Source organism: Stigmatopora argus, chromosome 4, assembly GCF_051989625.1.
Source record: "Stigmatopora argus isolate UIUO_Sarg chromosome 4, RoL_Sarg_1.0, whole genome shotgun sequence".
Classification (NCBI taxonomy): Eukaryota; Metazoa; Chordata; class Actinopteri; order Syngnathiformes; family Syngnathidae; genus Stigmatopora; species Stigmatopora argus.
The window spans coordinates 4,942,921-4,954,092 of record NC_135390.1 but is presented as its reverse complement, the minus strand read 5'-3'; the positions used below and the strand labels follow the sequence as shown (position 1 = coordinate 4,954,092).

The 11,172-nt window shown below is 37.6% G+C and overlaps 2 protein-coding genes across 7 annotated transcripts in view; both read left to right on the top strand.

Annotated features, from left to right (window-relative positions):
- The first annotated feature begins 931 nt into the window (after positions 1-931).
- osr2 (odd-skipped related transciption factor 2) lies at positions 932-4,503 on the top strand. Of its 3 annotated transcripts, none has more exons than XM_077598174.1 (4): positions 932-1,127; positions 2,701-3,278; positions 3,736-3,835; positions 4,128-4,503. In XM_077598174.1, exons 2-4 carry the CDS (start codon positions 2,764-2,766, stop codon positions 4,200-4,202), a joined length of 690 nt encoding a protein of 229 aa, XP_077454300.1. In that variant the 5' UTR covers positions 932-1,127; positions 2,701-2,763; the 3' UTR covers positions 4,203-4,503. The 3 variants fall into 3 exon arrangements, with proteins under 3 accessions (XP_077454300.1, XP_077454299.1, XP_077454298.1); XM_077598173.1 differs by having other exon boundaries at positions 2,588-3,278; XM_077598172.1 differs by having other exon boundaries at positions 2,588-3,278; positions 4,046-4,503.
- A 3,064-nt stretch (positions 4,504-7,567) lies between these two features.
- Positions 7,568-11,172, top strand: part of vps13b (vacuolar protein sorting 13 homolog B) — a 341,198-nt gene continuing 337,593 nt past the window's right edge. For 2 of the 4 annotated variants that reach the window (XM_077598167.1, XM_077598171.1), the window contains exons 1-3: positions 7,568-7,855; positions 8,883-9,041; positions 9,274-9,417. In XM_077598167.1, the coding sequence (XP_077454293.1) occupies positions 8,895-9,041; positions 9,274-9,417 (291 nt within the window). In that variant the 5' untranslated portion in view covers positions 7,568-7,855; positions 8,883-8,894. Of the gene's footprint in view, positions 7,856-8,120; positions 8,192-8,642; positions 8,806-8,882; positions 9,042-9,273; positions 9,418-11,172 lie in introns of those variants that run through there. The other 2 variants (XM_077598169.1, XM_077598168.1) reach the window with 2 other exon arrangements.

Here is an 11,172-nt window from a genome sequence, read left to right as displayed (position 1 = left end):
TATTATTGTGTTTGTTGTTGTTGTTAATAATAATTATTATATTTTACATCATTTAAAATCATTTAAACTCACCATGAAACTAATGAAAAACATTTTATTTTTAAGATTTTAAAGAGTTAAACCGGGTGACATAAGTACTGTCACATACTGTGCATGAACCTCAGAGATGTGATACACTGAAGAATGAATTCCACCTGCTTTGTCCAAAAAATAGACTGAGCAAATTAATTACAGATTGATTGAAAAAAATATTTCAATTGTGTGTTTTTTTTATTAGACATATAGTACTTCTCCCTACGCCATTTTTCTAAATTTGTATTGAGTTGTGTATCTTGGCCTTCTTTTTGTATGTGTATTTGTTGTAAATAACTCACAAAGAAATTGAAAAATATCAAAAGAATAGCATTCTGTGTACTGCGTGACTATAATAAGGCGACGAATGTGTGAATGAGTTATTAATTTCCGATGTGCGTATTATTTATATAAAATGATGACACTGGTGATTTTATTCGCATCTGAAAACGAGATGTTTTATTCCTACCCAAATGAAAGAACTAATTTTCGGGTGGTCCATTTGCAACCTGCATTTCTTTCTTTTTTCTTTTTCTTTTTGAGAAAATCCCAAAAAGTCCAATATCCAAAGACAAGAACAAAAGACGCGTATAGTTGGGGATGCGCTCCATGGCCCTAAAATCATCATCCTTCTCCATAAGGTGTATTTTAAGAAAGATCTTACGAGGTGTAGTTGTTTCTGCATTGGGATCTGCAGCTCTAGTTGCTATCCAAACACAAATAAACAGAGGAGGAACATTGGAATTAATGATAGAGAAAAAGGGGGCGTGTTGGAGGCGGGCAAAGCGAGCCCTTGCAGGAGCCCTAAAAAGTGAAGAATCGGTGCGCGTTACGCACACTTACAGCCTCAGCTTCGGACGGGAATCCCACAGTGCTGTTGCTTGTCTTCCAGATCCACTATACACACTTGACGAGTGTATAAAAGTCCGAGGCATCGCGCTTAGCTGCATGGCTGTGAACGTTTCATGGACTTCGAGCTTGGAAAACTTATAGTCGCTTCTATAGTTACTGTGGATTACTGGCATACCGCAGGATTTTGACAGCTATTTATTGAGGTAAGAGTCTGTTTGGAAGAGTATCATCTGACACACGCCACTCAAACTCTCCTTCTTTAATAACCCTTCTGTCACTCCAAATACTTTTGCACGTGTGGGAAAGGAGCATGGAATCAAAAGCAACACTTGTCATCTTTGCAGGAACCAAAACTATACATATAAGGATGATAGGCACTTCTTGTTGAGAATTGAGGAGATGAGAAATTATTATAGTTTTTTTTTATTTGCATGAAACATCCGCGCAATAGATGCATGCTTTTGCAGCCAATTAAAAAAAAGAATCAAATTTAGCGCCGGAACGTGGACATGGAGGCGTGCAGGCAAACTGTCAAAGTGTAGCCTACATAAAGTCCAAAGGTTAGGGGAACTTGTTATGGCTATGCCAAAGAAACAAGTGTCTGTATAGTGATTCAAGCTGCACCTGTGCAACAGTATATTTAACCCCATCCTATCTGGGTGGAGAGACCCTAGACGAGATCAAATTCAAAGACCACTCTGCTGGCACTGATTTCAAAATATTAATGGAATATTGTAGGGCAGGCCTTTTATTAATCGTGCGGCTGACAAACATTACATTGTAAGCACAATGCTTGGGTAGAGAAATTTAATCTTGTGTGTGTTTGATTTGCATGTTTTATAAAATAATTTATGTACAACAGGATAATTAGACAGCAGAAATTATAGTTGTTATTTTCCTTTTTTTACGCGAAAGTCTAGTCGTCAGTTTTTGACAAACTGTTTCTCTGTTTGATTTCGTCAGTCATTTCAAAAATGTGTATAATTCATGGCAGACTGTTCCGTCTTTTTTAAAATGTAAATTATTGTAACATTAGTTCAGTATTTTAATGCTGAAATGATTGGCAATATAAATGAATTGCACTCTAAAATTGTTAATTACAACACAAAGTACCCTTACAGCACATATAATACACTTGTAATTACTGAAGACGTTTGAAAATATTGTCCATGTTTTATCATCGCTCGTGTTAATATTAATTTTTCACATCTGCCCCGACATACATTTTCTGCAAAACTTGTCAAATATGGTCACCATTTTCCCATATTAAGTGGAGAGTTGTGCTTTAAAAAAAAGAAATACATGCAACAAACATGCTTATTAATATATGAATATTTCACTTAAAACATTTGCTGTAAATAGTTTAAACATTTAGAGGATATTGTGTAATTTCTTTAAGATGTTATAACATTAATTATAATGTAATTTTTATTATATTACTATTATTATTATTTATGAATACTAATGCTTGCTCACACTCTTGTGTTTCTAGGCAAACTTCCCATGGAGATTTTACATATATTCCTCTTTAGAGTATCTCAATAGTGTCTTAATTGGCCAAATTCTGAATGCCATTTTTTGAATGACCTTTTGTCTATTAATAGATGTTGTGTTTTGTTTTTTTGTTTTTGTTTTATATTTTTTTCTTTGCTTTTTTTCCAAGGGGTTGTCGGCGTGTCCTGTGCACAAGCGTGAGCCGCGATGGGGAGCAAAGCCCTGCACGCTCCGATCCCCCTGCACCCACCCTTGCAGCTTACTAACTACTCCTTCCTGCAGGCCGTCAACACTTTCCCGGCTGAGCAGCTGCAGGGACTGTACGGCCTGAGCGCGGTGCACACGATGCACATGAACCATTGGACTCTTGGCTACCCGCACATCCAAGGCCTGCGATCGACTATCACAGAAATGGCAGCCGCCCAGGGTTTGATGGACCCCAGGATTCCATTCCCGGCGTTGCCCTTCACCGCCGCCGCGCAGCTCTTCCATCCAAAACAAGCCTCCGTCACGCACGGCGTGCCTTTGCTACACAAGGACAGGCCGAGGTTCGACTTCGCCAATCTGGCCCTGGCCGCAACACAGGAGGACCCGCCGAAGGCTGCGGATTTGGCCAAACTGGCGTCGGGACTAGGGGGAACCATAACCGAGTTGAACAAGCTGTCCCCTGACAGAAAACCCACTCGGGGCAGGCTCCCGTCCAAGACTAAAAAGGAATTTATTTGCAAGTTCTGCGGCCGGCATTTCACCAAGTCCTACAACCTCCTCATCCATGAAAGGACCCACACTGACGAGCGCCCGTACACGTGTGACATTTGCCACAAGGCCTTCAGAAGGCAGGACCACCTCAGAGATCATAGGTACGGCCCGACCCTTCCACTTTACTTATTCTGCAATAACACTGACGTGAAGTATACATGAAGTCATGATCGCGGCTCAAGACGGCTTTCAGAGCACCAAATTCAGACTTTCCATTATTAGAGATGACAAATGACCAACCTATTCATGCTTTTTTGTTGATTTCATGTGTGCGACTTGACTAACAGGACACATTTAATTATTTATGTAGTTATTTATTTATGTATTTATGTGTTTATGTCTTTCTTTCTTTATTTATTTATTCAATTGTATTTATTTGTTTATCTATTTATCAATTTATTTATGTCGTTATTTATTTATTTATTCAATTATTTATTTACTTATTTATTTATTTTGTCATTCCTTTATTTACTTTTGTATTTATTCATTTATGTATTTATTTATTTCTTTGTTTATTTATTTATTGATTGATTGATTTTCCTCTCTCCATTTTTATAGATATATTCACTCCAAGGAAAAGCCATTCAAATGTCAAGAGTGTGGGAAGGGATTCTGCCAGTCTCGAACACTTGCAGTACACAAAACCTTGCACATGCAGGTGAGACGTCAATATAACCCCCAAAAAATATTCACAAGCAACTTTTATGAACATTGATTCGTTGCCAACTGCATGCGTGGGGACTCAGTCATAGTGCTAAATCTATTTAACGTGGCAAATCCACATGCGTTAGAAGTTTGGAAGATATCAATCATCACAGTTCTATAAAATTGAAAGGAATAATCATTTGCTTGCTTTAAATCTAAACAGGAGTCTCCCCACAAATGCCCCACATGCGGAAGAACCTTTAATCAAAGAAGTAACCTGAAAACTCACCTTCTCACCCATACAGACATCAAGCCCTACAGCTGTGGCCGCTGCGGAAAGGTGTTTCGGCGCAACTGTGACTTGCGACGGCACAGTTTGACGCACAGCCCGCATCGGGACTTCTAGGCCTGGACAGAAATTCATAAAATAAACATCAGAAAAAAATGACATTGAAAGGAAACAAGAAGAGAAGTCAGCATTTTTTTTTTCGTGCATGGACAATATCCAAATGAGGACACTGCAAGCACATGACTTGATTGCACAGCATATTGTACACTACCGTGTAAATATCAAGACCTTGTACATAAAAAAATGTAATTTCTGGCATTCAAATGATAAAGTTGTTATAAAAAAACGTGTGTTAAATTGTATTTTAGTAATAAATATTTCCGTTATATAAATTGTGTGCTTTTATTTTATTTTTTATCTATAGCTTCAATATCTACATGCATGAACCTAAACATGCTCATCCATTTTATTGTTTAAATTTGACCCCTTTTTTAATCACTTCAATGCGTTAGATGAATTTACAAGGCAAAACAAGTGCGCTGTGTTTTTATTACATAATAAATAATAATCACACGAAAATTCAACCACTCAACCCCAAATTGATCACATATAAATGCTATAATTGATTAATTCAGCCTGTTAACCATATTGCACATTATCACATTTTAACACAGATAGTGGCATTAACCTGAAAGACACATGGATCGATGCATTGGACTTAAAATACCAACACGACAGCATATCCAATTATTTAAAAAAACCCAATTCAAGTTAACCAAGAGCTGGAAATACTAGAAAAAAATGATATCGCCTGCAACTATATATTTATTTAAAATGCTGAAAAAATTAGAAATATATAGACCCTTATGCTTTTAAAAAATATATATAAGACAGGCACGACTTTTGAGCACTATATATTTAGATTGTGTGGTGAGTGAGTTCCTGGGATTGCATCTAATTTACCTTTGAGTTGTATGATTTTAAATGTTAACCTTCACCAACGTTGGAAAAGGATACGCCATGATCATCTTTATAAGGTGCCAACGCATTTTTTATAGGCCTTGAAGCCTGGTGTGTCATGACGTTCACGGACAAACACATCTAAATCTGCTCTTCAATTCAAAAAGTAAGCAATTGTGGGAATGTTTGTTGGACTTTTAAGATAATGTAAAAAAATAGCGCAGCTTTATATTAATATTATTAAGGATACGTTTGTTGTGCAATGTGTATAAAACAGGAAATACTTAAGTCTTTTAAATGAAGGATTTTTTAAGATGAAATTATTTAAAAAGCAGTGGGTCCTTTTCATTTAACATTACTGCTTTCAAGCAATATGCATAAGGCCTGCGATTATTTTGGCGAAATTAGGAAAATCAATTAAACGGTATTAGTCAAAAGTAATTATACTTCACTGGAAGCTATTTTATGAATGACACGACGTCAGCCTCAAGGTGATTTAAAACCCAGGCTCTTTCTCTACATGCATCGAGTTAAATGCCTAAAAGCACTTATTAAATAGCTATATATATGTTTTTTTATTTTTACGTTAAAATGTAAGGAATATATATTCATAGTAAAATGACTTTAACACATTTCGTGCAGTCGTTGCTCCGTAGGCTATCCATTCCTGGACATTTGAAAAAAAAAGGTCATTAAGGAACTAATAAATATTTTGCAAGACCTTTTTGGTGTTTTTTTTAGCCGTTGATTCTTTTGATGTAGTAACTTGGATGCGTTCACATTCGAATTTAAAGTGCCTAGCAGCGCTATCGTAATGCATGCAATAATACAACTCCATAAACAATGATTTGACAAGAACGAGAAAAATATGAACTAAATTAACTTGAGGAGAATACAAACGCTCAATTGAAACTTGCTTTCAACGTATTATAAAAACCACTCCAATATGTTTTTTTAATAAAAAGCAGAAAACGGCGGAATTTCATTTGTGTAATTGGTTCATCTGCCAAATTTTGATTACAATGATGCAAAATAGAAGCGCTTGAAATTTTGCACCCATAAATTACGCAAATTACGTAAATGGTCTCTTCTATCAGCATTTTTTAACGCAAATATAATGCACGGGAATTAGTGATTTTCAAACGGAAACAGTAAAATCATGATTGTCCTGATGGTTATTAAGATATTCAATCCAATATTGTTTTATGACAATCTGCTACACAAATGAACTGATGGCGCAAACACAGTGAACTGCATTTAAAGATAATAATGTAGTATACCTCCAGAAAGATGCGCATATTTTGTACATTACGTCTTTTCTCCCTGCCCCTGAGGCGATGCATGTTTTTCATATGGGCAGAGCGTAAAATAGAACCCTTAACCGTTTATCGGGCACGCATTTACTCAGCGGCTGCCGTTGACGGCTGTAGACGTCTAATCCATTTACACTGGGGGAGGTTGGCAGAAGCTGATTGCTGCCATCTCTCCCAGTTGGAATGGATTGGACGCCTTATCCTATTATTGCATGGTACTGAAGATGAGCATTCAAAAGCAGTTTTTCCTGTTTAAATTAGTTGGGGGCATTCATTTTCTTAACCACTTATCCTCACAAGGGGGGTGGGGGTGCTGGTGCCTGTCCCCGGGATAGAATGAATGTGTGTGTGCGTGTGTATGTTCTCCCCAGGCCTGTGTGGGTTTCCTCCGGGTACTCCGGGTTCCTCCCACATTCCAAAAACATGCATGGTAGGCTGATTGGACACTCTAAATTGCCCCTAGGTATGGGTACGAGTGTGTATGGTTGTCCGTCTCCTTGTGCCCTGCGATCGGCTGGCCATCGATCCAGGGTGTCCCCTGCCTCTGGCCTGGAATCAGCTGGGATAGGCTCCAGCACCCCCGCGACCCTGATGAGGATAAAGCGGTTCAGAAAATGAATGAAATAATATGAAAAAAGATCCAAGAGAGCAAAAAAAAAAGTTCAGGCTTCAGAATATTCTGGCTTCAAGATCAATGTTCAGTTTTGGGTGACACTGACAAAGATTTAACAATATGTGGTTAAAATAAATATAAAATAAAATAACTATATATGATTGCAGTATTGCACTCTTTTATATATATTGTAGATATTATATATGTATGTATATATATATATACACATATATATATATACACATATATATATATATATATATATATATATATATATATATATATATATACATACATATATAATACCTACAATATATATAAAAGAGTGCAATACTGCAATCATTGCCCCTAGGTATGGGTATGTATATATACATACATATACACATACATATACATATATATATATATATATATATATATATATATATATATATATATATATACATACATATATAATATCTACAATATATATAAAATAGTGCAATACTGCAATCATTGGTATGAACGATGTAGTACTATAACACACTTTTACCAGCTCACCTAAAGGCAACCTCCCACATGCGGAAGTCGTAATCATGTTTACTGATGACGTCGCTTCGGCAGTGGTGAACAATTCTCGCTAGCGGCTGATAATGTTACGATCTCGGCACTTGAAATATACATGATAGAACCAGAAAAATCCAGATAGAGTCACGTGAGATTATATTTCTTTTCCCACGTTTCATTGCCTATTTAGCTCCGTGGAAATGAAGTTAGGAAGACTTCTTTGAAGTAGTTAGCTTAGCGACGATGCCTCGCAGTAGCGGCGCATGATTCTTCCAATGATGACAGCCCATATGTAATGCTAAATAGACTCAAGTAAGTTTCATGTGAGACTTTACTATTTTAGAACAATGCACGCGAGTCCGCAAGTAATATGCGTTGATGATGATCATGTAGACCTTTGACTAAAGTTGTGTGTGCAAAAAGTGAAGCAAAGCTAGCAAAAAGGTTAGCCCTGATACTTGTCAATTTATAGCCATTCAAAACCACGCCATGCCAATTGATTACATCAGGGGTGGCCAAGTCCGGTCCTCGAGAGCCCCCATCCAGTCCGTTTTCCATTCCACCCAGTTCTACCACACCTGAATCCAATGATCAATTAATCAGCAAGCTGTCCAGAAACTTCATACCGATCCCGATGATTTGATTCAGGTGTGTTGGTGGAGGGAGACATTTAAAACAGACTGTATGTATAGGGCAGGGGTAGGGAACCTATGGCTCGGGAGCCACATGTGGCTCTTTCGATAGGTGCATCTGGCTCTTCGCTAACCTGTGAGCTAAAATATGGAACCCGCTGGTGACAGAACTGAGATACTACGTCCAGTGCTGCTTTAGTCTTCTTTTTTTGCATTAGACTCTGCTAGAATGCATACTCTCATTGATTAGCAACTGCATAAGAATGTTGTCAAAAGTATTCTTTTTTTCCACTTTAAAAGTGGTGAAATTACTAAAATAAAAGACACCCATTTATATGTATTTTGACTTTTAAATTCGGAGTATGGCTCTCAAGGAATAACATTAGAAAAAATGAATTGTTTATGGCTCTCTTTGTCAAAAAGGTTCCCGACCCCTGGTATAGGGGCTCTCGAGGACAGGAGTTGGCCACCGTCTGCCGCTTTTCGGGAAAATTGAGTTTAAATGTCATGTATTTGTCAGCACTCCTTTACATAACATAACTATAGTCCTGCTGTTACACTATTATAAAATCTTATCTAAATCAATGACTTTTCACTTGGGGTTTTATTTGTGACTACTTCACATTTTCTGTAAGAAAATAAATGAATAAAATGAAATAATGGCATCTTAAATAACTATTTTACTTTTTTTAATGGCTGGTTTACAGACAAAGGACAAGATGTTGGAGTCTTATGTCACACCGCTTCTAATGAGTTATGTGAACAAGTACATCAAGAATTTGAAGCCATCCGACTTGCAGCTTTCTCTATGGGGTGGGGATGTTGTTCTCAGCAAGTTGGATCTAAAACTGGATGTGCTAGAACAGGTACTTTTTGCAGAATGTGACTTCTTCTGGCCTGACACTTTTGCAATGCAAATGCTAGCAGATTTTTTTTGTGCTGGTTACTGTAAAGTATATGTCTTGAGAATTTTACACAATACCGAGACGAAAGTTGTTATCAACACTGCTAAATTTAAATTTAAGATTGATAGTAGTGTATTTTTTCTATCTGGAGTTTTTACAAACCATTGCGTTTTCTGTATTTTGACATTGATAGGAATTAAAGCTTCCTTTTACATTCATGAGTGGTCAAATCCATGAGCTGCGTATTCATGTTCCCTGGACTAAGTTGGGCTCTGAGCCAGTCGTCATTACCATTAACACCATGGAGTGCATCCTGAAGCTGAGGGATGGAGATCAGGTATGTTCACAGTGTAAACAAAAATACTTTTCTGCTTTAGTTCTTCTTCAATTCAACAGCTTGTGTTTTGTGCGTCTTCTCACAGTTCTGTGGTTTGGAATTCCGGTCTCAAATCCTTTGTGGCATTTTTAGCATGTGTACCATGTTATTGTGTGGGGTTTCTCTTTGTACTTTGTCTGCCACATTACAAATGAAATATAGGTGAAGGTTTGATGGAAGCCTTGGTCATATGTTTGGATGTAAGTTAATGGTTGTTTGTCCATTTGTGCTCTGTTATTGGTTGATGTCTGGTCTGAGGCCTCAAAATCATTCAGGGCAAAAAATGATTTTTTTTAGGAATGCCAAAACAATATTCTTTTAGGGCAAAAGAAGTAAGCCTACTACTCTACTTAGGATATTCAGAATTCCTTTGTTCCAAATTAAGACAAACAGTTCAAGTTACGAAATCAAACATCCCCTGAAACGTTCCTGTGTCCTGTATTTTTTTTTATTGTTGTGCTAGAATTGCTTTCCCCTATCTCCCAACACCTTGCTGGCCTCCTGTGTGCTTGAAGGAAGCTTCATCTCCATAATGCTGGAACCAACTTTAGCGGGCTGTTGGCTGATGTTAGAGCTAGCCGGTGTGGGTAAGCGACCACCGGGTCCGACAAGGGAGCACAGCCCCAGCCCGTCCCGAAAACAGGGCGCTATCGGTGGTTGCAAAATCCCCGTCCTGTTCGGGCTAGCGGCCATCGGTGCGTTATGAGTGCGACCGTCTGACCAAAAGCCTCCCTTGTGGGCCTTTTTCATCTTTTTCCGAGACCATGGCTAATCAGCTCCGGCTCCGGTTGAGTTTCTGATTTGTGTGGCTTCAACGTTTATTGGTCGCGGAGTTGTTTCTTGAGTTTATCTGAGTGTGTTTAATATCATTTTAAGTTGTGTGTTTACATGCATTTATACGTTTGTTTACTCAGCTGTCAAACATTTCCGTCCTTCTCCCTCACCTATGCAATCGCATATCGCAATGTCTTTGCATTTCTTTCTCATTTGAATCGCTTAAATCATCTTATCTTTTTTGCATGCACACATACATTTAAATACAAATTTCATACAAAATTGCTATACTTTGATCATTTTTAAAGAATTTAGGGGTTAGTATTAAAGATCTCAGAAGAATTTATGATAATTCAATCTGAAATATGCTTCTACTTACGAGAAATTCATGTTATGAAATTAATTTTGGAATTGATTAATTTAATAATATAGAGTCGAGTAGAGGAGTACAGGCCAGAATTTGGTTCAATGCAGCTGGTCGGAGAGAACAGATTTATTGTCACATCAGTAAGAATAACTCTTGACACCAATTTTGTCGTTTGGAGTTGCACTTTGCTGCTTTTTGTGGATTTGTCAATCGCTTAACATTTTTCACCGTTTTCGGTCTCATTCCCTTGTGGAAAGTAAGGGATTTGTTTGTTGGGAATTTGGGTTCTCAAGTCACGTTATGTTGTCTAGATTTTAGATTCCAATACCTGTCAACTTCTGCCAATTGCTCCCCTTACTAATGAAGACAATTCCCCTTATTAAGCAACAATAATTCGTACAACTGCAACGTGGCACATATTCACTACCATAGTGCGCAGGTAAAAGTCTAAAATTTTCCTCAAAGTGGACATAGTGCCCAATCAGTAGGTGTGCCTTTTGTATGCACTAAATTCAAAATTCTGTAGATGTTAGATGTCACTGTATGACGCTGCCAGCTCAGCTGTCTGGGTACAT

Excerpts from the sequence above, each read along its gene's own strand:
- osr2 (XM_077598172.1), top strand. The coding sequence starts at position 2,626 with ATGGGGAGCAAAGCCCTGCACGCTCCGATCCCCCTGCACCCACCCTTG. Across the intron at positions 3,279-3,735 it reads GACCACCTCAGAGATCATAG|ATATATTCACTCCAAGGAAA; the intron begins GTACGGCCCGAC and ends CCATTTTTATAG. Across the intron at positions 3,836-4,045 it reads ACAAAACCTTGCACATGCAG|GAGTCTCCCCACAAATGCCC; the intron begins GTGAGACGTCAA and ends AAATCTAAACAG.